The sequence below is a fragment of the Perna viridis genome, chromosome 15 (genome assembly GCF_037379345.1).
Source record: "Perna viridis isolate PV_CMFRI_1.1 ecotype Kerala chromosome 15, ASM3737934v1, whole genome shotgun sequence".
NCBI classification, from domain to species: Eukaryota; Metazoa; Mollusca; class Bivalvia; order Mytilida; family Mytilidae; genus Perna; species Perna viridis.
Genome location: NC_142459.1, coordinates 1,451,896 through 1,478,994, shown reverse-complemented (window position 1 = coordinate 1,478,994; position 27,099 = coordinate 1,451,896). Strand labels below are relative to the sequence as shown.

The 27,099-nt window shown below is 33.9% G+C and overlaps 2 protein-coding genes across 2 annotated transcripts in view; one reads left to right on the top strand and one right to left on the bottom strand.

The window, feature by feature from the left end:
* LOC148596482 (uncharacterized) overlaps positions 1-16,438 on the bottom strand; it is a 141,474-nt gene extending 125,036 nt beyond the window's left edge. Inside the window, exons 1-6 of the mRNA XM_088563120.1 lie at positions 16,304-16,438; positions 11,552-11,749; positions 9,516-9,596; positions 8,661-8,705; positions 7,971-8,054; positions 6,590-6,786 (exon numbers count right to left, since the gene is read on the bottom strand). Of these exons, the coding sequence (XP_088419246.1) occupies positions 6,590-6,786; positions 7,971-8,054; positions 8,661-8,705; positions 9,516-9,596; positions 11,552-11,719 (575 nt within the window). The 5' untranslated portion in view covers positions 11,720-11,749; positions 16,304-16,438. The remainder of the gene's footprint in view (positions 1-6,589; positions 6,787-7,970; positions 8,055-8,660; positions 8,706-9,515; positions 9,597-11,551; positions 11,750-16,303) is intronic.
* A 4,700-nt stretch (positions 16,439-21,138) lies between these two features.
* Positions 21,139-22,141, top strand: LOC148596481 (histone H2A-like). The gene has a single exon (XM_088563615.1). It carries the CDS (start codon positions 21,167-21,169, stop codon positions 21,572-21,574), a length of 408 nt encoding a protein of 135 aa, XP_088419741.1. The 5' UTR covers positions 21,139-21,166; the 3' UTR covers positions 21,575-22,141.
* The last annotated feature ends 4,958 nt before the right edge of the window (positions 22,142-27,099 follow it).

Below are 27,099 nucleotides of genomic sequence, written 5' to 3'. Positions count from 1 at the left end.
ATTTGCTGGAATTATTTTAGCAAACAGACAGACAGACCAAGATTAACCAGTAATGCCATTTATCCATAAGTAAACAAATACATAAGCAATCAGTGAATGGTGAAAATATACTATTCATTTTATAAAAAGAAAATGTGAACTGTGTAAAGATAAAAAATTATTTACAAAATAAACAATTAAAATTTATTTTAAGCATGCTTAAAGCAGTTTGTTCAAAACACAAATGTTACTTTATGAACTTGTTATTTACCATGCAGTAAGATTGATTGATTGATTGATTGATTTTGGTTGGGTGAATGAATATGATTTTATGTCCTTTGGCATATATTTAATAATTTCAGGATGAGAGGGTTTGATTAAACAAACAGACTCTGTTTTGTACTAGGCCAACACACTGAGGAAGATTTTTAATATTGGTATGCAAGCTCACCAGAGCAACACCCTGCATAATAACTTATCACTTGTGACTCATTATTTTGACCCAGAACCAACAAATCATCACTCCTTTGAAGCATGCTTGGTGGAGAAACCTTCTCACTTGTGACTCATCATTTTGACCCAGAACCAACCAATCATCACTCCTCTGAGGCATGCTTGGTGGAGAAACCAACTAATCATCACTCCTATGAGGCATACTTGGTGGAGAAACCAACCAATCACCACTCCTTTGAGGCATTATGGTGGAGAGAAAGTAACAACAAATAATAAAGACTTTATCACAGATCTCATGATTTCCTGTCCTCCATCTGACTATGCTATTGTGATACCACCAAAGCAGACTATGCAGTATCAGCTACATTCTTATAAAACCTGATGGCCCTATGTCTACCTCCTTATGAAACATGACTTGGCCACAGATCTATCTCATAATAACTCCCATCCTAGCTGTGACTATGCCATCATGAGACTCCCAAAGCAGACCATGCAGTACCAGTTACATTGTTGTAAAACCTGATGGAGGGAGGTATGAAGCTGAGTCAGCCGTGTGTTTTTGACAATGCCCATGTTAAAGGTACATTGATTTATGAAAGATGAAAATTAAAGTGAAAACTTTTTTTTTGTTTTCATTTCAAGATGAAAATGTTTGATTAATCAAAAAGACATTAAGAAGGTTAACCAAGGGTAAGGGACATAACTCTTGAAATCAGTGATATGTTTGTATTATATTCAATTTCACCAAAGCCTATCAAGCTTTCATTTGAAACAGAATGAAATCAGTCCAAGTTACTTTCATGCTTACATGAGATTGATGTAAAATGCTGAATACAAACATTCCAATGACTTGTGTCCCTTACCCTAGGTCAACCTCCTTAAATGCCATAGAAAATTTAAAAAATGTTGAGTGATAAGCTTAAATGTTGTGAGATTGTAACATAAAAATATGAAAAAAATGGAAAAATATAATATAAGTGATGGTAACACGCCTACAATTTGTGAGTCATTCATGCGACGAATGAGTGATTGCACTTACTCAAATACAAAACTCATACTCCGCCTAAAACATAAATGGCTAAAAATTACGTTTCTAGACAAAACTTCATTCTGCACATAAGCAAAATATCTTCACATGATTTTCACATGAATTGAGCACATACATTTTGTGACAGAGTGAAATTTATGTGAATTGAAATGTAAAGTGATTTTCACAATACATCATATTTATTTTATATTAATACCATTCATGTGAATTTCATGTTAAACTGAACATCATGTGAACTATTTTTGCTTGCGCATGTTAAGTCAAGTAAGTCCTACATAAATTTGCAGATAGGATTACCCAATACATTTCTACATTTTCATGAGTGAGTTACATGTAAATGTAACCAGTGTTATGATGTAAAATTTTCATACAGTCCAGTTAAAAATTTCTATAATTCATTACTTGAATGTGTAAGAATCTATTTCTTTCCTCAATACTTTTTTATGTCTCATTCTACTATGGGCTTACATTGGGAAGGCAAACTACATCAAAAATAAAGAAACACTGGTAAACTGAACTATCTGAACTCTGAACTTCACTATAACATCTTTTCCCTAATTGTGACACATTTTCCTTTTAATCATGACACATTTCCCTTATAACCATGACTCATCTCCCATAACCATGACTCATCTCCCATAATCATGACTCATCTCCCATAATCATGATACGTCTCCCATAATCATAATACATTTCCCCCATAATCATGATGCAGATCCCATAATCATGTCACATTTCCCTTATAATCATACATGTAACACATTTCCCATAATCATGACTTTATAATAATCATGACATAACACTGTACAGTAAAACCTGTCAAAATCAACCAAGGATTGGTGTGGTTTAGACAGGTGTTTAGTTTACCCAGGTTCATGGTACATTTAAACAGAACCCCTTTTGATCTTTAAGGAGGTAGACCTAAGGTAAGGGACACAACTCTTAAAAATCATTGGAACATTTGTATTCAGCATTTTACATCAATCTTATGTAAGCATCTAATTAACTTGGATTCATTTCATTCTGCTTCAAATGAAAGCTTGAGAGGCTTCAATGAAATTGAATATGATCAGGGGTTGAAAATTTTTTTGGGAAGACCCAAGCCCTGGACTTTTTCATCTTTTGTACACTAAGCCCGAACAATGTTGTGTCAAATCCCAACCAATATAAATGCAATTTTGTTATCTGATATTCTTATGTATAATTCTATGTTTGCAAGGAAGAAGACACGGTGTCAATTGATTCTGTCTCCAGGTCTGATGCCTTATCATCAGCTTTCGGTTTCTGCTGTTTTTTAACCGTGAAATTGTAATTGAGCAACAATATTTTCCTCAAAAGTTTATCAAAAAAATTTGATCTTTTTCATTCCAGCGCTTGATTAATAAAATTTGTAGTATGTCAAAAAATGTGTCTAATCAAGCGGAGGTGTGATTTAGACTTGAGAATGACTAATCAATAGATCGATCTTGTGAATACCCATTCTAAAAATAAAGTTATAACTATTTATAGGTCAGGGGATAGATAGAGAAATATGGTCAAAATAATGACAACAAAATCTTTCCAAAAATAGTTTTTAATTTTTTAGATTTGCCATGCCCAAAGGACATATTTCATTGAAAAACGGTAAGTCCGAGGTGCAATTTTTTTAGTCCCGGAATTTTCAACCCCTGATGATGCAAACATAACACTGATTTCATGAGTTATGTCCCTAGGTCTACCTCCTTAAATAGTGTCTGGTTTAGACAGCATTATTTTGGGTTCAGTTTAGACAGGTTTCACTGTATTTGATCAATGCTAATACAACCAATAAAATAAAAAGGTAAACACACAACCCACTACGTTTCTACCTCAGAAGATTTACAAAAAAATAAAACTCATAAAATACATAAGCAAACACATGACAGGCTATAATTCTACCTCTTCCTGTGAAAAAAAAACAGAAATTAGCAAAGGTCTTATCAACACAAAAACATTAAGGACAAGGTCAAAATCACAAAAATTAAAATTCATATCAGAACTGGAGTAAAAGTGTTCTTAAAACATGTTTTACATTTTTTTTTTACCATTTAGCTCTAAAGTAGCATAAACCCCAGTAATAAATGAATGCAGTTACTTTTTTTACAAAATAAAAAACACATGTATAATCACTAATTTATTAAAGCATACTAAAAACTACCCATCATGCATCTGTAAATTACCCATCATGCATCTGTAAACTACCCATGATCCATCTGTGAGAGGTATGAGATGAATACTAAAACCAAAACAGTTTTGAGTAGCAGATGGGGAGGGCAGATTGCATTGACACAATCAAAATCAAAATAGAACCATTTGATCTGGTGGTCATAACCCTACATTTTAAATTCTAAAAAGATTCGGAAGTAATTCATAAACAATGATTTCAAAAATCACTAAATAAGATTAACAACAAAATTATCTAACACTAAAAAACAAGGCTGACCACCGTGGTCCCAAACCATACTGAAAATGTTTGGAAATCTTTGGTTGAGCCAATCTTTAATTACATTATATGGAAACCATGGAGATCTTTCTTTCATATATATATAGTTTAGCATTCATGCAGCATACATTTATTGCCTTTTTCAATGTCTCCCTTCCCTGCCCTTGACTGAGTTTCTTTAACCACCTACAATATGGGTTCATGAACAATGTCAAAAAGTCTAAGCTGGAATAAAATTAATAATTTTACACATATTTTTTTTACAATTTATTACAGTGAAAACTCTTCAAACTGAAACATTTTTGGACTTGAAATAAACACCTAAGACATCACATTTAGCTTCAACATGCATCACACAAAAAAGCTAGTATTTCTTAGAAAATTAAGAAATCTACTCTACAACTCACTAGAAAAAAAACTTCCCAGCATGCAATTTTCTAAAAACAAAACTAAACCCACTTTTTGCTGTACAAACAAATAATCAGACAAAAAAAAACAAACTTTGAACTTGTTTATATCCCAGCATGCAATAGTCTTACTGAAAATCAAATAGCATCTACTAGTTTATATCCCAGCATGCAATAGTCTAAATAAAAGCTTTGCTAGGTTACTTACTCTTTCAACCTTGAGTAAAGAAATATAAATTGTCAGTTAGTACAAAAGACTTCAATTATTGAGCCAGACTTGCTTAAAATTCAAGCAAAAACCCAAAGAAGCTCTTTTAACAATGTGTAAATTGAAGAAAATGCAGTCATCAATTTACAGGTGGAAACATGACAGGCATCAAAAAGAATATTTTTGTTCTCAGCCTTCCTTCCTCCCATATCACCTTTTGCCAGGGCATTAAAAAGATATATTTGGTTGTCACACTCCCCTCCTCCAATCCTTCCCCTCAAAGGAGCATAAAAAAAATACCAGATAGGATACCACCCTATTTCCATCCCACTTCACAGTGGCATAAAAAAAATAGTTATTTGTCCATCATTAGTTTTTACTCCATCCCCCCACATTTTGGTAGTACTTGTTTTACATATCATTATCATCTGCAACTGCAGAACCCACATCATTGAATTTTAAATACACTTTAAAAAGCATAAAAAACTTATAATTGATCAAGCAGTATCCAAGTCAGGAATTTTTTTTTCTAATTAACAAGCTCCAACCCCAACCCCCTAACAAATTTCTGGCCTGACATGCCTGACATGTTTGGAGTATGGAAGTAAGCATATTTGAAGAGAGAATGAAAAGACCAAATATTTTTCATCGCAAATGCACAGTTCTAGAAAAAGAGACATAGAAGTAAAATTTGGTCAAAGTATTTCAAGTATTTACATACTTTTCTGCTTTGCTGAAAAAAAGAAACTTTAGCTCTTATTTTTGAAGATCTGAAACAGTACATTAATCATGTGTAACTCTGTGAATTCAAATCTTTTTACCAATGGAGTGTATATAGAGACAAACAGATGAACAACAAATGTTAAGAAAATTAATCCCCTAGAAATCAGTTTTTGATTAAAATACCACAAATTTAACCCATTAAAATTAAATTACTGTGAAAGTTTTATTATTCGTGGAGTACCAATTTTCATAGATTTCATGGGTTTTATAAACCAACAGAAAGGAAATTTCCCATTCATTAATAGAGTTGTGAAATCGATGAACTGATAATTTTCCCTTAAACCAAGAAAATTTTTACCCACAAATAAAATTACCTTCGCAGTATCTATAGCAACAAATAACATTTGAGATGGCAAATTTTTAAAAAAAATTAACCCCACAGTTATTCATGTAGTGGCTGTGATGATTACTTGTACACAATGCAAGTTAATGTTCATTTTTAGGTCATCAAATACATGTATATATCATAATCAACCCCAAATAAATACATGTACTTCTGACATTTACTTTAAAAAAAAAACAAATCAAGAGTAGATTGGATGAGAAGGGTTAATAGGGGTCAAGGAACAAAGATCAAAGTTCACATCTGATCACATGACTTACTTTAAATCAACCATAGCTAAGGCTCTTTAAAAATAATATTAAATGAATCTGATCAAAAAATCATCAAATCAGGACAACTGTTGCCATAGTAACAATTGAAACTTATATTTTTGTTTCCAATGAATGTTGTCATGGTAACATGTTTTGTTTTAATGTATGTTGCATGGTAATAAGGTAAAAGATTCAGGTCTTTGTTTTTTAATGTATGCATTGCTCTTTTTGTTTGTCTGTAATTAGTTCCTTGTGATTGTGAGGCCTGATTTCATTAAATGAGCTAGCTGTACATATTTTTGGTAACAGTTATGAGTATCTGCCCGTTTTTTCTTTTTTTATGACTTCCATAAGTTGATTTCATTCTTATACATGTAACTAGAATGAAAACACCTTCCTAAGCCAAAAACATGTAAGATGGAAAGATTTCTCAAAAAAAAAATGGGCTGAAAAAAATCTCAAAATAGTGATTGGTTTAAAAAGGAAATTCTAAAAGGGAAGAAATTTCATCCAGTTTGGGAGATTTGATACTTTTACAAATGCAATAGAAACATCATTTTTGCTTCCTAAAAGACCACCTAACTGTGATAAAAATTTCGTCCCCCCACTTTTTCTTCAACAAAAGAGAAACAGTTTATGCTTAACATAATACATACTTGCTTGAAGCCTTGTTTATTGCATAGTTTGAAAGCCATGTAATCATCTCTTGATTTAATTCACCGAGTCGGTTGGCCAGGTCGTCTGCCTTTGACAATGAGTCTTCAACTTTCTCAGCAAAATCATCAACATCCATGTCTGGTGTCTTTGGAAACCAGTCTTCCTCTTCATAACTTTTGGAATTGTCCATGAAAAACTTAAACGAAGTAGACAAATTTTGTTACGCTGAGTTTAAAGTTCATGCAGTGTTCTAGCCAAGAGATTCAAAATGGGTGCAATGATAATACCTGAGACTTTTTAGAAATAAAAATACCTTTTTTTCTCATGGAGGCTTATGCCATTTTTAATGGTCTTATAAATTTCATGCCTTTATCATATGGAAGCTTTTTCAGGAATGTTTCTAATCTTTCAACAGGTTATATAATATAACCTGATTTCCTGAACCAACCAATCAGAAAGCTTGATAAAGATCAAATGTTTTAACTTTTTGAATGACATGTGCAATGAAATCGGTCTTAATCAAAGAAACCCTGTTTGGTTTAGACAGGTGATTGCTTTATTCAAGTTAACATACAATACGACTTACGGTAGAAGTACTATTATTCGTGGGGTACCAATTTTCGTGGATTTCATAGGAAAGGAAAAACACGAAATTTGATTCCCAAGAAAAATGATTATTTATTTAAATTGTATGACTGAATCATCAACACCATGAATTCAAGAATCTATGATCTTATGCTTTTCCCCTTAACCATGAAAATTGATACCCACGAATATAAGTACTTTTACATGTATATACAGGAACTTCTAAAAGTGTCTGGTTTAGACAGTTTTTGGTTTTTCAGGGATCAATTTAGACAGGTTTTACAGCATTTAAAATTCTTGTGAATGTCTTATTAAGAACATTATCATAATATATCATAGTTCCAATAATAAAATAATCTTCTTCAAAAATATTATGTGACAGTAAAATGAGGGCAATATATTAACTATACTAAGGCCAAAAAAAATATGTGTGTTTACTGTCACATGCTGAAAAAAAATAGGGTTGATAGGTCGGTACCGGTGACGGAAAATGCAGGAATTTCCAGAATTTCAGAAAATTGCTGATAAAAAAAGAAAAAAAGTAAGGGTCACTGCGATAAAATGAGGGTCGGTCGAGTGACCGTAAACACACATTTTTTTTTGGCCTTAACGTCTAAAATTATGTAATTTTAACAATAAGGCAGTATTTCTACTAATAGATACTGATCTTGAACTTCATAATTAAGTTTTTCTTCACAAACATATACATGTATAAAGCTTTCTTTTCAGAATCACAATCTCATGAAATTTGGAGAATGCAAGGATGTAAAACACCTACTGTGTCTACAGACATACCTCGTTCACATTTTGTAAGAGCTTCAATCGCTGTCCACAAACATTCTCATAACCAACTATAAAGATAGTTATCCCTTGTTGATACTGAAAAAGAAACAATTGTATCTGTGGGTAATCGTACAGGGTATCTCTACCCACCACCAAAATGTAAAGCCATTCAAGATGAATTACCTCCCTTTCCAAGCAACCCACAACAGTCACAAATATATTAATCTTGCTTCCTGATGCCAAAGCTTCATTTTAAGTTTCATAAAATTTGATGGAATATTGGTTTGAAAAGTTGACAAATTTTATTGAATATTCTTTATCTTTTTCTTTTTTTTTTGTAGAGAATCATCAAATTCAGTTGAGTTGAACAGTATTAATGCTTCAGGCTTATAAAGTTGATTAAATAAAGGATTATTGACACAATGTGACAAGAAAGATAAATTTAACTTATGAGTAAAATTCTTGAAAAAATCTCTAATTTAATCAATACCTATATCAATCTGGAATAGTTTTTTGTCAGTACTATTTCTTTTACTTGTATATATCAGGTACAAAACCTTACCCTACCAGGTGCTACACAAGTTTACTGAGGCATGGACAAAAACTTACCCTACCAGGTGTTTCACCATTTTACTGTGACAGGGGAGACAACTTTCCCTACCAGGTGCTATACATTGTACTATGGCAGGGGAGACAACTTACCTTTCTCTTCTTAATTTGATCCTTCATTATCTCCTCGAGCTCAGCCTGAAATAAATGATAACCAGGTCAATTTTGCTTTCAAAACAAAAATAAGGAAGATTTTCCATGACATCTTTCAAATGGGAAGTTTCTGAAACTTTCAGTATTCAGTCTCCAGAATGGCTCGACCATAAATAGAGCCTTTCAGGGGAGATAACTCTTATCATACTATTCTTAATATAAGGTCTCACTAACCACTTATGGTTAGATGGCCATCTCTCTATGTAGTACCAAAAACACACTGAACCTAGATCTTTGCATTGTAAGTGCATAATTTGTGTGTATGTTGATCAAAAGTAGTCAAAATAAAGCTGAGAATGAGTACTTTAAAATTATATTTGTAATTTACTACAAAGGTGTATGAATACTCTTTGTATGTGTTAGTGATTTGCTTCCATGCCGTCAGTTAGCAGAAAAAGTAAAATATTTTATATGATTATAACAATGGCTGTTGAGGATCCCATAAAAGAATCCAGAGAGCGCTTCGGAACCAAGAAAATGAAGAGGGTGGCTGTTTTATGAGGTCGTGAGGTAACCTTAAAAGGGACGACACTACAGAGGTCCTGAGAACCTATAAATTAAAGTGAATGTACTATTGTTTGTGGGGTACCAATTTTCATGGTTTTCATGGGTAGGCCTAACCACAAAATTTGGGTTTCCATAAAAAAGGAGAATACCATTGATGTGTATAGTGAAAACATCAAAACCACGAATTAAAGAATCCACAAACTTGTGTTTCTCCACTTATCCATGAAAATTTGTATCCATGAATTAAAGTACTTTAACAGTATCTTTACTTAGTCTGATTGTACTTACGATATCATTGACATACTCCATGTTAGCATGTTGTTGGGTTTGGAAGATCAACTCCATACTATTCTCATAAGAATCATATATCTACAAATAATCAATAAAAAGTCATATCTCTTCATCATGATATATATAAAAAAAAAATGGCATTAATGGAAAATAATTGATATCCTGCCACATAATAGTGAAAAAAAGGGGGGTGGATGGACACACATTTTAGATGGTAACAGCTAATACCTTCCCACTTCCAGGTATAATTTTTTTTTGTTATTGAATGGAAGCTACATTAATATAAATAACCAAATGATATTTCAGCAAGTTTAAGTGTTTTTAATATATAATCTGAAAACAAAAAATTTCCCCATTTTTGTATGAATAAAGCCCCATAAATCAAAAATGAAAAATCTGAAAATTTCTAAAAACTACAAGGAAGCTCACAATAACATAAAGAAACAATTCACAAACGTTTAACAAATATTACTGGCTCTATTTTTTAATAATTGTGAACAGAATTTTATTCTAATTTTTCTGTTTCTGTCCTTTATGTATCTTCAACCTTTTTTTACTTTTATTTTTCTTACAGAGGATCACTGATTTAAAAGAGTAATCAACGGAACCAAAGGCAGATCCAGGATTTTCAACTGGGGGGAGGGGTGGAAAGGGGGTGGCACACAGTTAAAATTTCATTGAGCAGAGTGAGTTGAAAAAATTTTTTAGGTTAAATTTTTGAAATATTCTTCTAGAGTGGGTGCAATGAAGATATCTTTTGTGGTACAATTAGCGAGAACTTAAAGTTTCAATCTAAAACCGCCTAAATCTACCCCTGACAACCCATGCTTTGCAAATTTTTTTTTTTTTTTTTTTTGGGGGGGGGGAGGAACACGCCCACCATGCAACCACCTGAATCCGCCCCTGGGAACCATAATTCTCGTGAAAATCAAAAGAATGTCATCTAGGGACAATGACCAGACATGGAAATACAACTAACATAAAGTACCGGTAACTAAAATAATACATACAAAGTAAAAAAAGTAAATGAGCTTCTCGGACTTCACTTAAAGAACTGGAAGCATGGACCAGGTGCACCGATAGGGTAAGCGTCCATGACCAGCCACTCCTCTACTCATACTTGTTCTTCACTATAGCTATCTCATGTGGGAGATTTAATAATAAAGCATTTTTTTATGTAAAAATTCAAGTTTTTAGTATTTTTCAAAGATATATAGAAATTTTAATCTAAAATTTCCCACAAATCTTACAGTTTTACATGGAAAATGAAAACTTTTTCATTGATTCTGTGGGAGTCTTCTCCCTTTTGTGGGAGAGTTAACAGGTCTGCCTGCTTCTACATAAAACTGTAAACTCATAGTGAAAAGAGCACAATCATTTTAATTCAAATTGATGGTCAGTGTCAGAAAATTAATTATTTAAATCCTTACAAATCCTTAATCCTTAATCTGTTTTATAATCAATTAATCCATCCATACTAAATATTATAAAGATCAAACATTCAATTAACCCAGATTAAATCAAGGTATCTGAAAACAAATATCAATTCCATTATTCAACAAGGGTTGCCATAGGTTGTTTGGAGTTTAGCAAGGAATAAATCATACTTCCTCCTCCGATATTTCAATTGGAGTATACGAGCTGAATAAAAATCCAAGCTACAGCCAAAAATGTCAGTGAAAAAATGTATAGAACCCTATGGAATCAATAATTAGAGGTCTGTGGCCAATTGAAGTTTCAGATTTTATTTGACAAAATGAAGCTTTATTGATCATTTGGTTGAACTGAATAAATTTAAATTATGAAAACAACTCCACATTCAAATCAAGCCCCAGGATAATAAAACTAGAAATTCTTAAATTCTAAAATATTCTTAACTTCCAAGGTAACTACAATTCAAAAAGAAAATGAGCAACTAGGACTCCACTAAAAACTCGGAGCATGGACCAGGTACACCGGTAGGGTAAGCGTCAAAATACTCAACACTGGAAATTACTAACAGTTCTGCCATTAACAGAGATCTAATGACTCACATGCTCAACCCGTTCAAGAACTTTCTCCAATTCTTCTCTCGTCTCATCTGCAATTCTCTGGGCAACAGACCGGGCATTTTTGTCCAAGATCGCCTGAGCAGGAGAGTCTCCTCTATCATAATCTCCCTTATCCAAAAGGGAGATGCTCCCAACATAGTTCATCGACATATTGGCAAGATCAAGCTTTTTTTTTCAGTCCTGTAAAAAGATAAAAACATAGATGGTCAGTGCATAATGCAAAAAATGGATTAATTGATTGATTATGGTTAAATGCCTTATTAGCAGATACTTCATGCCTTTCAGGAGGACAATGTTTTATTAATCAACCAGACCCTGCTTTGTAATAGATCAACATGCTGGGCCAATCAAACAGACCCTGCTTTGTAATAGTCCCACATACTGAACCAATCAAACAGACCCTGCTTTGTAATAGTCTGATATGCTGAGCCAATCAAACAGAAACTGCTTTGTACTAGTCCGACATCCTGACCCTGCTTTGTACATGCTGAGCCAACTAAACAGACCCTCCTTTGTAATGGTTTGACATGCTGAGCCAATCAAATAGACCCTGCTTTGTACTAGTCTGACATGCTGAGATAATCAAACAGATCCTGCTTTGTACTAGTCCGACATCCTGAGTCAACCAAATTGACCCTCCTTTGTAATAGTTCAACATGCTGAGCCAATCTAATAGACCCTGCTTTGTACTAGTCTGACATGCTGAACCAATCAAATAGACCCTGCTTTGTACTAGTCAGACATGCCGACTAATCAAATAGACCCTGCTTTGTAATAGTTCAACATGCTGAGCCAATCAAATAGACCCTGCTTTGTACTAGTCTGACATGTTGAGATAATCAAACAGATCCTGCTTTGTGATAGTTCAACATGCTGAGCCAATCAAACAAACCCTGTTTTGTAATATTCTGACATGCTGAGATAATCAAACAGACCTGCTATGTACTAGTTCGACATGCTGAACCAAACAAACAGACCCTGCTTTGTACTAGTCTGACATGCTAAGCAAGCAACAATATGTAGCTAGGCATGTCAACCCACTCCGACCCAATATTTTGTCTCCAAGCAAACCAGTAATCACTCTATCCACCAAATAGAGCTTGGCACAGAAGCTGTGACTACCAATTTAAAGTCTTTGGTATGACTTGGATGGCAATGGAACCCACGACCTTTTGCACTCAAGGTAAAGAAGCTACCTTGGGACCATGGAGACTACCATACACTTCTTCAGTTGTGGTACACAAAAAACATTATTTGATTATTAAACAATATGAAATTTTATTATTTATGACATATGTTAATTGAAACCTGTTTAAGGAGGTATATAACTCATACAAATCATTTGAACATTTGTATTCAGCATTTTACATCAAATCTCATGTAAACATCAAAGTAACTTGGACTGATTTCATTCTGTTTCAAATGAAAGCTTGACAGGCTTTGGTGAAATTGAATATGATACAAACATATCACTGATTTTGAGAGTTATGCCCCTTACAATAGGTGTTCCTCTTAAACTACCTCTTTTGGACTTTGAAATTGGTTTTGTTCAGACAGGTTTTCAGTTTACCAAGTTCAAAACACATTAAAGAAGTGTTTGCTTTAAAAATGCTTCCGATTTGGCTATGTTCACACTATAAGTAAAAAGTGCAAAAAAAAGTCCCCACAAACAACATTTAAGTAGCACTCCACAAAAGAATCGTGCAAAATGTGATTCATGGTTGGAAAGCCTACATATTTTTTTGTGTGGATTTTATATTTAAAATGTTATAGTAAACAGAAATTAACATATCGCTATTCATACGACTCTTATTCTGAAGAGACAAAATGTAGAATATACAGAAGAATTAAAATTAAGGGAGATAACTCTGCAGATGACACTAAAATAAAATAGAAAAAGTTAAATTTTCAATGTGGATTATCTCCTGAGAGCAGACAGATTGGAATGAATAATTATACATTTCATCATAGACCTATTAAGAAACTTAATTACAAAAATAAAAATATGTAGCCTTTTTTAGATGTATGATGATCACATATTACAGAACTGCATGATTCTTACAAAGACTACTACTTAATTCTTTCAGAAAATGAATAGGCAATACTTTTAAGATACAATAATTTGACCTAATTGACCAAATTGATCAACCTGTGTGTGAAAACTCCCTTGGCCAACTTGCTAAATGCTTATAAAAATTGTAATTGGCTAGTACTAATCATTGAGAATTCAGCAAGATGGCAAGTGATACATGTAATTTCCGGAAGTAGTTTTTTTTTAGATGATACCGAACAATATAGTTTAATTTGACTTAAGGGGATGAGCATTTGATATTGAGGAGGGTAGTCTTCGGAGATTTCTTTGGATCAAAGTATTTATTTTCACCACTTTAAAATCTAAAATATTTATTTTTCATTTGTATAGAAAATCATTTATTTTCATATAGAAGTTTAATAGGTTCTTACACGAGTCTCTATTGAAGATCTAGTATTTCTTCCACTAGTGTAATAAATTCTGTCTTTTCATAAGTGGAACACAGCAGAACAAGTGAAAAGACAAAGAATTTCTCAAACAGTGGAAGAATTACAAAATCTTCAATAGATGACGAGTGTCAGAACGTATTTCTTCCATTTTATAGCTGAAAGTTGTTGAATCAAAATAAAGGTCAATGAGTAACTTGCATAAACTGTGCATCATATTACTGAGCCGTGAATCAATGAGGACGATTAACAGCCATTATAATTCTCACAAGTAATGACCTTAAAATTTCTGTAACATAGTAACTAATTCTTTAGCTTGTGTTTAATTTGAATCTATTAACATAAATTGTCAGACAAAGATGTGGATCTGCTTCATGTCAATGAAACTTTTTTGGCGCAACATGTAAACAATACACTGACCCATATATTGTCATTTGTGTATTAGATTTGGGATACACAACATCAAATATTCAAGTGAATATTAAATCAATAATTGGTTTAAATGACATAACAACAGAGAGATTGAATGGTTTATGGGTAACATTTTGGCAAAACAGGTCCTTCAGTGTATCTGGTAATTTGTGAACTGGGAGCACTGGGAACATGTTGGATTTTTACTGGATTCTCCAATGATGGAATACAATTCTGTAAGTTCAATTATTATTTTAAATGTTTTGTCCTGGGCAGGGTCTGATGTTGACCTGTGGTATAAGGGTTTCTTTGTTCAATGAGTGGCCTTGAGCTTATATTTTCATACTTGCGGGGCTGTTGTCTTTTTGACATATACACCATACCTAATCTTGTTATACTGATACATGTATATGAAAAAAATGTAGGCAAGTGGAATACAGAAAATGTCATATTATAGTAGCCTTTGTAGTATAGTGGTGATTACATCTGTTTTAACAGAAGACTGGAGTTCAAATCTCCACAGAGGCTTTGTTTCTGTAAAATGATGTATGATACAAATAACATTGTTAAAAAACATGACACTTTATTCCAAATCAAAATTCTTTGTGACATTGCTACAAAATGTATATACAGACATGGTCACTTGCATCTGTCATAGAAAAACAACAAAAACTTTGAGAGATATTAATAGGTCTTTTTATGGAAAAATAACAGGAAAATTTTACCGAGTTTTTTTCCTATATAAGCAGTAAAAAAATATAGACCTACATCAAAGATGTTCAGTTTATTTCTACATGTATTAAATACATTTGAAGCAAAAAAGAATCAAATTGACAAAAATGATGTGCCACCCACTGCCGAATTCTTAAACAGAACAGTACATAGTTCATCAAGGACTTTAAGTAATAAGCGGTCAATTAGTGATTAATTGATGAGTGTTTGAAATGTGATCAATTATTGATTGATTGACTTTGATTGTTTAGTAATGTCAGGGGTTTTGACCCAGGGATCCATTACCTCTGATAAAAGCTTTGTAAAGTCTCAATTTTAGGATTTTTCTCTGGTTCTACAGCATCAAGCTGTGTAAAGAGGAGGGTTGCAGGGTCGGAGGAATTTCAGTTTAAAGTAGCCCAGATAATATTGACTTTTGCTTATAGGCATTCAGGTAATCAGGTACCTACTCATCAGGTAGTTGTGTAAGCTTCGTAAGGGTACATGTGATAGTTTTACATTCCATAATCAGGTAGTTGTGTAAGCTTCGTAAGGGTACATGTGATAGTTTTACATTTCATAATCATTGAAATTTGAGCAGAAGGCCAAACTATTATTAATTATCACTCCTGTTAACCTTTGAAACAGTTTATGTGGGAGATTCTCCCACAAAGACACTATCACATGGCAGAGATTTTTACACAAAAGCAAATTTTTCATGAAAAAGTTCAATAATTTAGTACTTTTCACATAAAATATAGAAATTTCAACAAAAACTCCCACAAATTTCACATTTTATTTTAGAAGATTTTAAATTTCCCACTGATATATATTTTTTTTTTTTGAGTTTGTGGGAGGGTTGACAGATATGGACTATTCATTATAGTTATACCATACACACGTTTTGGATTTCTCTGGGGGTCTATTTTATATTCCAGTAAAAAAAGGTACGTCAAATAAATAAAACCGTTAATTTAGTCAACATGTTCATCACTGCATGGCCTACCAAACCCCGGGACTAAAGTCTAAACTTTCACTCTAATATATTGCGATCAGTTTTGTGTATAATATTGCTGCACAATCGACCAGTTTATTGGCAGATTAGCTGGAAACCATACCAGACTATTTACTTACAAATTAACCAAACATCACAAACAAAAGGCTTGTTTGATCTGATAATTGATCCACGCTTATATCAATACATAAATCGATTTGTTTTCATTGTGAACCAAATACACAGTCTGGTGGTCGCCATCTTGATTTGAAATTGGTCACATGGTATAGTTGCCAAACAACATGACGCTGACAGGTGCCCTTTCACTTTCATCATTGAAAAGGGGGGATGGTTATAAATTATCCGCAAAACAAACCTATTAATTTGTTGGGTTCAATAGATTTGATTGAAAATGTATGTTTTTTTAAAATCAACAGACTTGTACTCTTTGAACCCGCTGATCTCCCTTAATTGTTACTAAATATAGTCATAGTGTGTCAATTAGTGTGTGAAAATTAGCGAGTGACTTGTAATATTCTATATAGCAGTTTATCAGCCAAATTTCTCCAATTTCTCTGTTGAAAATAGGGTAACTTTGCAAAGAGCATCTGTAATAAACATTTTTTAAAGGTTCATAAAAGTTAATCTGTGTGAATATATTATATATTGCATTAAATTCCCATTAATACTATTGAGTTTACAGTGTAGGTATAAACTATAATTACAGGTCTATGTTCCGGGGGGGGGGGGGGTCATTTCCCATATACCAGTATATACAGTCGTGTCGCTGGAATGGGTCTGTTTTTCTGGAGTTGAAATATATGATTGGGTGATAGTTTTTCCCTTTCCTTAAATGTATGTCAATGGGCTGTCTTTTATTAATGGGTCATTTTTCTACAGTTATCTACAATTAAATGTAGAATTTATTGCTTTTATGCAACCTGCTAGAGACCTAAATGGTCTCTTAATTCAAAAGATGTTTGTAGGTGCACACAAGAAGTGTAATATAAAGTCCATGGTAACAGTAGTAGAATATATGAATGGTGGATCCAGCTGCACCCCTTTACCAAATTTTAATAAAAGTGCCCCGCCGCTCTGTGTATATGCTACAATGTATTTCAAAAAGCCAAGGTTTCAACTTATACACCCGTTTTCTGTGATATGATTAAAAGCCGATCACAAGCGACATGAGAGAAGCCGGAAGCGATGCGAGATCAACTTTTAATAAAATTGTTAAAATATAAGTTCCAGGGGTGGGTCCAGGATTTTATATTGGGGGGGGGGGCGCACAATGAGCGGAGCGAGGCTAAAAAAATTTGAGGTTAAATTTTTGAAATATTCTTCTAGAGTGATGGTATAGTTGCCTTATATCTTGACCTACACTTAAAAATCGATGGTAAAGGAAAACTATTGACCAAACCTTACGACAAACGTGATGGCTTTTCATTTAAAATTGTCAACTTTCCTTTCATCTGTGGCAACATCCCTTCAGCACCTTCGTATGGAGTGTTCATATCACAACTCATACGTTATGCCAGAGCTTGCCGAAACTAGGCAGACTTTTTGTATCGCGCTAGAACTCTAACAAATAGGCTTCTGGGACAGGGTTATATTGCTACAAGATTAAAGTCATCACTACAGAAGTTTTATGGTCGTCATCATGATCTCGTGCATCATTATGGTGTATCCATCTGCACCATGAAAACTGATTTATTCAACGGGTCATAGTTTTTCTTTCCTCGTTTGTCTACCCCGGACTTGACTTTTTATGAGCAGCTCGGCAAGTGTTTCTAGAAAAGCAGAGGACGCTTACCCTACCGGTGCACCAAGTCCATGCTCCCAGTTTTTAGTGGAGTCTGAGTTGCTCATTTACTTTTGTTACTTTGTATGTATGATTTTAGTTACTGTATGTTCTTAGTTGTGCATGTCTGTTTTCCATGTCTGGTCTTTGTCCCTGGATTAAATTCTTTTGATTACCGCTATAACCTTGGTTCCCTTGATTACTCTATCTATTCTGTACAATTTAAACATTTGAGATGTTTGTGTTCACATATTTTTCACGCTGCCTTTTACATCATTAAACTTGGAAAATTTGCTAAGGCTCGTACATATCTACATGTATATTAATCCGAATAATAATGCTGTCCTTAGAGACTATATTTTACTTGCTCGCCTCCCTGGGCCATAAAAATGCCAAGCGAACGTCGTGATTGTATATTTGGACCCCGGGATCTGGACTACTTGGGGATGTAAATGTAGTTATCTTATATATATCTATAGAGGGATTTGGGGTATACATTTTTATATATGCATATATTGAGTAATAATTTGAACTTGGAGTACAAATAACTTATTATAAGATCATTAATAAATATCCTTTTTTCTAAAAGCTATCCTGGTTGGTATGTATGCAGGGGTGGAAATTTATATTTAATAAAAAAAAAACAACAAGAAAAAAAAAACGGGAAAAGCGGGTCTGAGTTCCAACTATCAGTTCCGTGCTATATATATTTGGTCAACAGGAACAGATCCGCATATTTTGAGTAATGGATCGAGGGGTTCTAAAAGGGTCCCAGAAAACGGGTTTTCCAGGAAATGATTTGCTCATTTCTGTCCAAATTTAACTCGGGATTGACCAAATATTTCCAAAAAAGGGTTCCTGCTAGTCTACCGACACCCATACGGACCCGTCAGGGCGGTCTAGGTTAAGGACGGATGATTGATTATAATACAATAAAGACATAATTTTACGTGTACTTAAATTGGTATTGCAGTAATCAATACATCTAATCTATGTGTCATTTATCTATTTACTATGCAATTGTCCAGGGGAGGAACAGGTGCTTAATATTACATAATATTCCTAGGAGGAAGTCCTCAATTGTTTGCACCATTACAGGGGATGGGTGTGACACGTAAAGCCGACTGGACAGGTTATACCGGAAATGTTACGCAATGCCACAATTAAACCTGAACAATTATATCCACATGTAGGTGATATTAAGGTGTTGCGATTACTTCCATATGTTTTATAATGATCTGTATTCATAATTTTGAAAATAAAAAAAAAAAGCTTTTTAGAGGTGGTTAAATAAAAAGTCTTGAATTCGTTTACATTTTTTTCTGAATTTTAGTGATAATAATTAATTATAAATTTTACTATCTAAATTGCCAAATGTTGTTACAGGGTAGTCAAGGACGTTAAAAAAAAACCTCAGTATACCGACATAGTTTTGCACAGTGGCGAATCCAGAGAAAGTTCAGGTGGTGGGCACCCCTCTTTATTGGGATTTTGTTCATTTCCATGTGTAAAATTGATAAAAGATATGAATAAATGTCCTTACACCACCTTCTTCCGAAAAACCTTGGCTGGCACCCCCTTTCATAGTGTCTGGATCCGGCCCTGGTTTTCCAGTACTGAGTTGTATGTTTGTGAAGTTGGTGTGATAAAAATGTTTTTTCTTTTTTGACGTAAATCCAAGGTGCACAGTGGATGTTACATCCCATATTGCCACTTCCTTTATTTAAAAAAAAAATACAGAAAGTATTAAAAAGTATAATATAATTATTGTAGAAAATTGACGATAAATCTTTAGACGGCAAAATTAATGAAGGCATGGCTGAGAGACACCGACATTTTGGTAGACTTAAAGGACTTTCTAGAGTTGGAGCCTCTTTGTTGGAAGATTTTATTATTTTTGTTATTTTTTTTTGGGGGGGGGTGAAAAATCATGATTTCTTTTTTGGGGATATGGTATTTTAAGGGGTTAAATTGCTTGGTATTTTTTTTGGGATGAGAAAGATTTGCGATCTAACAACATGTTTTAAAAGAGAAAATGTATTTTTATTTTTTCTGCTCAGATTTTTATGGGATATATTTTAAACTTGGTATTTTTAAGGTTGTCTTAATTTCAAGGTGTGTTATTTTTGTGGTTTTTACCACCGGGGGTGGGGGGCGGAGGGGGGTTAAACTTAACTGGTAAAAGGGTACAGATGTGCGGCATCAAAAATTTTTACCCACCCCATTCATATATTCTGACAATGAAAAACCGACACCCATTCATATATATGTAATGCATTTATGGAACCCACTCATACATATGCATGGTGTTTATCAGTATCTACCTATCACAGCAGGTTGCCGATCAGAACATTTGACATTGTATCTAAAGATATTAGCATGTCTGAACTAATTGGATCCCTTTCTGCTTATCAGTCAAGTGTTAATCTTTATTTACTTTGATGATTTTAAGGATGATTCAGTTGATATCAAATCAGTTACCATGTGTAAATATATATGCTGTAATTTGTAAATTTTAACCCCAAACACACATATACTGCAACTTAATTCCTACCGTTTTCATATATTACTAATCATAAAAAGTAGACCGATATGGGCCGCACATCTGTATCTACCATTGTACTTAAGTTACACCCCCGTGGTTTTCACTGGGGAAAATGGTATTTTGTTTTTTTTCTACGTAGGAAAAATATAGAATATATACCCTCTGGAAGTGAGAGAAAGATAATATCAAGTTTTGGAATGTATAAGAGTAATCAAGGGAACCAAGGTTAAGATATGGCATTTGAATTCCTTTCCTACCCCCTTTGACAAACAAAAGCTAACTAAAGGGGTTTTTAACGTTCTTGACTACCCCGTCGAATCTCGCACGGACGGCCCAATTTGGTGGGCTTTAAATAATTTTGCTATTTATTTAAATTGTATTTTAACAAAAACAAAAACAAAAACAAAATATATATTTCCCAGTCATTTTAATCTCAGGTGGCAGGTGCGCCTACCCTAACCAATCATATTGCCGGAAATTTAACCAATGAACTAGTGCGAATATTGACTAATGAGAACCGTCTTAACAAACATAATCATCCAATCAAAATTGCTGGAGGGAAAAATAAACGCGTAAATACCCTTCAACTTCCCGGCAATTTCATTCACAACTCAACTTTCGAAGGAAAACTAATTTGTAAATTTTCTTGCAAACAAGATGTCTGGACGTGGTAAAGGTGGAAAAGCTAAAGCCAAGGCAAAGACCCGTTCATCAAGAGCTGGATTGCAATTCCCAGTAGGCAGAATTCACAGACTGTTGAGGAAAGGCAACTATGCCGAGAGAGTAGGTGCTGGAGCTCCAGTCTATCTCGCCGCCGTTCTGGAATACTTGGCCGCTGAAGTTTTGGAATTGGCAGGTAACGCTGCAAGAGACAACAAAAAAAGCAGAATCATCCCGAGACATCTGCAACTGGCTGTCAGGAACGACGAAGAATTGAATAAGTTGTTGAGCGGCGTGACCATCTCGCAAGGCGGAGTCCTGCCCAACATCCAGGCCGTTTTGTTGCCAAAGAAGTCTGCTGGAGCCAAAGCTGCTGGAAAATCATCCCAGTCACAAGAATATTAGACTTCTAGTCTAAAGTAGAATACCACGGCCCTTTTAAGGGCCACCCAAAACATTCAAAAAGATTCTTATAATGATGTTACATGTGTACCGTGCAGTAGCCGACATCATAGGCTTATGTTTGCTAGGATATTGTGTAAATGATGTATTTACTAAGCAACTAAAATTCTTCACGTTGACATCAAGGGTAGGGTTAACTAAATTCCAACATAATGTGTTCGTGGCCTAGGTCACGTTATGAATTTCTAGACACATGCCAGGGTTTCAGTTTAATGTACTGAAAATTGCCAATTTGACCAGGGGTCATAGGTGAAAATAATGAAAAGTTAAGCTGTTTTATTGTTATTGCACAGATTTTGAATGTGTCACCAGTTAGACACATGTGCATCCTCTTTATGACAATATGTATTTTATGATATTAACCTGTAAAAATTCTCAATCCTGTGATTTTAGCATACAACATAAGTACTAAGAAAGCAGATTTGTAGCCCAGTCAAAATTCGTAAACTGGATAATCTGTTTCTTTGCAAAATTGATTTGGTCCAATTGGATCAAAATTTTAAAAATGGATGTGCACAATTGGAATATAACTTCATTTAATAAAGTTACTGTGAAAATTTCTTTAAATTCCATTCAGTTGGGACCAGCCCTTCAGTCAATGCTCGTTAAAATAGTGATGGGCTTGCAAAAATTTTGCTTCCAAGCCAATGTATCCTACATGAATTTCTTTTCAGATTAAGGGTAGCAATTGAATAAGGAGATGACTCACTCTGTAATGACAACCTTGATTGGGCCTAAATAATACAAAGGAGTAATCAAGGGAACCAAGGTTATAGCAGTAATCAGCAATCAACAGAATGTAATCAAGGGACAAAGACCACACATGGAAAACAGATATACACAACAAAGAACATAAATTAACTAAAATCATACATACAAAGTAACAAAAGCAAATGAGCAACTCGGACTCCACTAAAAACTGGGAGCATGGACCAGGTGCATCGGTAGGGTAAGCGTCCTCTGCTTTTCTAGAAACACCTGCCGAGTTGCTCATAAAAAGACAAGTCCGTGGTAGAACACGTTGAACAAATCAGTTTTCATAGCGCAGATGGATACACTGTAATGATCCACGAGTTCATGATGACGACCATAAAACTTCTGTAGTGAAGACTTCAATCTTGCAGCAACATAACCCTGTTCCAGAAGCCTATTTGTTAGAATTCTAATGCGATACAAAAAGGTTTGCATAGTTTCGGCAAGGTCTGGCATAACGTAGGAGTTGTGATATGAACACTCTATACGCAGGTGCTGAAGGGATGTTACCACAGATGAAAGGAAAATTGACAATTCTGAATGAAATGTCAAAAGTAGCAAATAATAGGATAATAACAAAAGTCCTGATTTGTTTCAGCCCAAGATGAAAGGTTGCATACCTCCAACTTTCATTAAGGTTCACTATTTCTGGTATATTTCAATACAAATGGGTATCATAGAATTGCAACCACTCAATATTTGTACCAGTACTCAAAAAAGTACAGAAGGGCCCGAGTAGTGAGCAAGTGGCATAACACAGCTTTAGTTGTGGCGGATCATGGGAGATGTCCCATTTTTTGGAAAATGAGCAATTTAAAATAGTCTGGGTTATGAGAACTCGTAATAAGTTTCCTTTCAAAAATTTGAATGCATTGTAGATACATGTACTATCTTTGTCTTCATGACAGAAACAAGCTCCTCTTGATTTTTATTTTCTTACATTTCCATTTTTACTAATGGGATTTTTACACCAAAAAAGGTTAGTATAATTGAAGCATTTGGTATTTTTACTTAGCTTGTAGCTTTTCCTGTCTTTCTCTGTCACAGTATAATAGTTGTGTTGCATTAAAATTGTTTTGTCACGATACAATGAAACTTTGTGAGCAGGTTCATCATAAAACCTTTCTGAGACTAAATCTATGAATGAACTAACCAAGAGATTATTTCTACAGTGGCAGATGCAGAGGGTATGCAGAAAGTTGGAATCCCTCTTTTTACTGGAAAGTGTCTTTTTCATGTGTAAAATTGACAAAAAATGGTAAATGTCCTAGCATCCCTTTTTTCTGAGGAACCTCAGCTGGCACCCCTCCTTTTCAAAGTGTTTCCTGTTTCTATCTGCAGTATATTGAGCCATGCAAAACACCCAGTATCTTTCCATTAATACAAGTATATAAATTGGTTTCATTATGTTCCCCCCATCTTTGGTGGGGTTTAGACATATTGTTTTTGTCCTGTCTGTCACACTAAAGTTTCTTCAGAAACAATCTCATCAAATTTCATGAAACTTAGTATTTGAATAAAATTTCAATTCTGCATGTTGTGCTAGTACAAAACAGTCTGTTGGATGCATGAAATATCTGCCATAGGACATTTAACTACAAAACTGACTTAAGCTACAGTTGGATTATCTCCTTTGGAGTATATAACCTTATGATGCCAAACCTACCTTTACAATATCATCCCTTGAGTGGTAGTGCTCAACTACATTTTTACATGTAAAACAGTTAGGTTGGATTGTCTCCCTTTGGAGTCCTCCGACAATGATGATATTCCTTCAAGCACATCTTCATATAATGCCAAATCCCTTTCTTCATCAAGATCATATGATGCCAAACATTCCTTTATGATATACTCAAGAGTCCCTTTAGCGGTTTAGAAGCCATGTGGAATGACAGACTGGGTGATTCCTACATAGGGAATGTTAACATGTATAATCTCAAGTGGAGAATTAAGAAAAGCTCAGATAAGAATCATGAAAAATGTGATACATGGTTGGAAAGCCTACATATTTTTATTTTTGGTATTTTGTTTAAAAATGCTTAAGTAAACATAATTTAACATGTGAATTTTTATATAACTCTTGTTTATAAGAGATATGAATTATATAGACTGTAGAATTCAAAATAAATGGAGAAAATGACACTTGAATACAGTAGAAACCATTAGATTTTCAATGTGAATTATCTCCTAAGAGCAGATAGATTGGAATGAATGATTATACATTTCATCATATAGACCTATAAAACAACTTCATAACAAAAACAAGAGGCTCCAAGGAGCACGCATTGCTCACCTGGTTGAATTTTGCCCTTCAAAGGCAATAAATTTATCAAGTTGTCCAACAATTTTGACTCATAAGTATTTGGTAGGACTTGTTATAAGGATCATTTCAACAATTCAAAGTTTCTTTTAGTCTATCATAGTTTTCAAGATATTGACTGAAAATGTTTAAAAAAAGTCATTTTTCCCCTTTCAAGGGCAATAACTCTTACAAGGAGTCATCTGACGTTTATCCCTGAAGACTTTTGTAGTCCTAATAATAAGGATCATTTCAGCTATTGAAAGAATTGGCTAAACCTAACGGTTTTGGAGATACATCAGAAAAAATACTGATGGATCCATATGTTAAATTTTTAGTAACGGTGCCCATAGTTTTTGACTGATCAAAAATCCCCACATTAGTTCTATGAAGGATACCCCAAGAAACATTCATACCTAGTTTGGTTCCAATTGAACAAATAACGTCAGAGGAAAAGATTTTTGAAAGAAATAACATTAAAAATATAAAAAATCATGGCAAAAGGGCAATATCTCCAACAAGACTTAAAACCAAAATTTTACCAGATAGATCTCATCATGCTGAACACTTTCTTCGATGTCAGAATTTAGCTAAACCTAACAGTTTTGGAGTTATATGTGAAAAAACTACTGTCTTACCCCTATGTTCTATTTTAAGTAACTTCTGCCATGTTTTTCAATGAATCAAAAATCCCCACATCTGTTCTATGCAGGATACCCTAAGGAACATTCATACCAAGTTTGGTTTTAATTGGTCATGTAGTGTCAGAGAATAGAAAAGAAATAGCAAAAATCGTTAAAAAAGGGCAATAACTCAATTATGGTTTAACGGAATAAAAACAAAAAAATTGACCATAGATAGATCTCATCATGCTGAACACTTTTACCCAGTCAGAATTTAGCTTAACCTTACGGTTTTGGAGATATATGTGAAAAACTACAGTCTGAACCCTACATTCTATTTTCAGTAACAGCGGCCATGTTTTTTGACGGATCAAAATTCCCCATATCATTTCTATGCAGGATACCCCAAGGTACATTCATACCAAGTTTGGTTCTAATTATTCAAATCATTTCAGAGGAGAAGAGTTTTGTATAATTGTTAACGGCGAAGACGGACACCAAGTGATGGCAATAGCTAATAGCTAATAAAAATGTGTCGCCTTTTTAAGGGTGTATCACTAATTACAGAATTTACATGATTCTTAGCTGGTGTACTACTTAATTCATATCATTCATTCCTGGAAGAAGATTCTATATCTACAAATCTATATTTAAGTATGAATTATGGATCTTGGACGTAACAGAATAACAATCTTGTCTTATATATCGTTTTATTGGAATATATTGTATACTGCAACTACACACGGTAAAGCATATCAAGAGTTATCTACCCTTTGATAAATTGAACATTTTTGATGTAAAGATTGACTGGAACATTGTGATTATTTAAAAGCAATCTACAGGAAATGCTTTTGGAACTTAAGTACCAGTCCATATAAAATTCAGACACTGCCTATGGTAAAGGTGATTCATAGTGTAATAAAATCAACGAAACAGACGATGCTTTTTTGGTCTAAAAATGCTATATTTTAATGTGACAATAGTCTTTCCTGTATATAGATCTGTACTTTACAGAAAACTACACTTAAATCTACCACTAAAATCAACCAAATCAAATCAAATCAAGAGCGGTAACTCTTGCAAAGTTCTTATTTAATGTACAATCTATATAATTTTTAACCCAAAAGTGCAAACCCCAGATGAAAAACTGAGACTGGTCGGTTTTGATCTATAACAGTTTCTGAACAAGACATAAAACGGAATTTGCTGGATTTTTGACACTTATGAATCTCTGTCTGATTTTTAGACAGACTGTTCTTTAATAGGTTTGTTTATTATGGTCTTAAAAAAAAGATACCAGAATTTTAAATTGAAATTTAAAACTAATTAAACTAAACTGGATCCTGAAGGGGGTGCACAGGGTTGGCATCCCTCTTTTTGTTGGAAAATTTGTCATTTTCATTTGTAAAACTGACAAAAACTGGCAAATAATGTCCCAGCATCCTTTTTATGAGGAACCTCGGCTGGCACCCTCTTTTCAAATAGTTTGGATCCGGCCATGCTAACAAATCTTTATCCCGTAAATGACAAACTTTACACAAAAGTAATGTAATAAGTAAACTGGGTACATTTATTATGTTGTAGAGCCTTGGCCAACATATAATGATCTTCATAAAAAATTTTGGCAAAGATACAGATTTATGATATAACTATAGTTCTTTACCAGATTTTTCATTTGGAATACTGTGAAAGTATTATTGTTTGTGGGATACCAATTTTCACTAATTTTGTTGGTTTGGCAAACCACTAAATTTGGTTCTCAACAAAAAGAAATTTTTCATGCATTTGTAGGA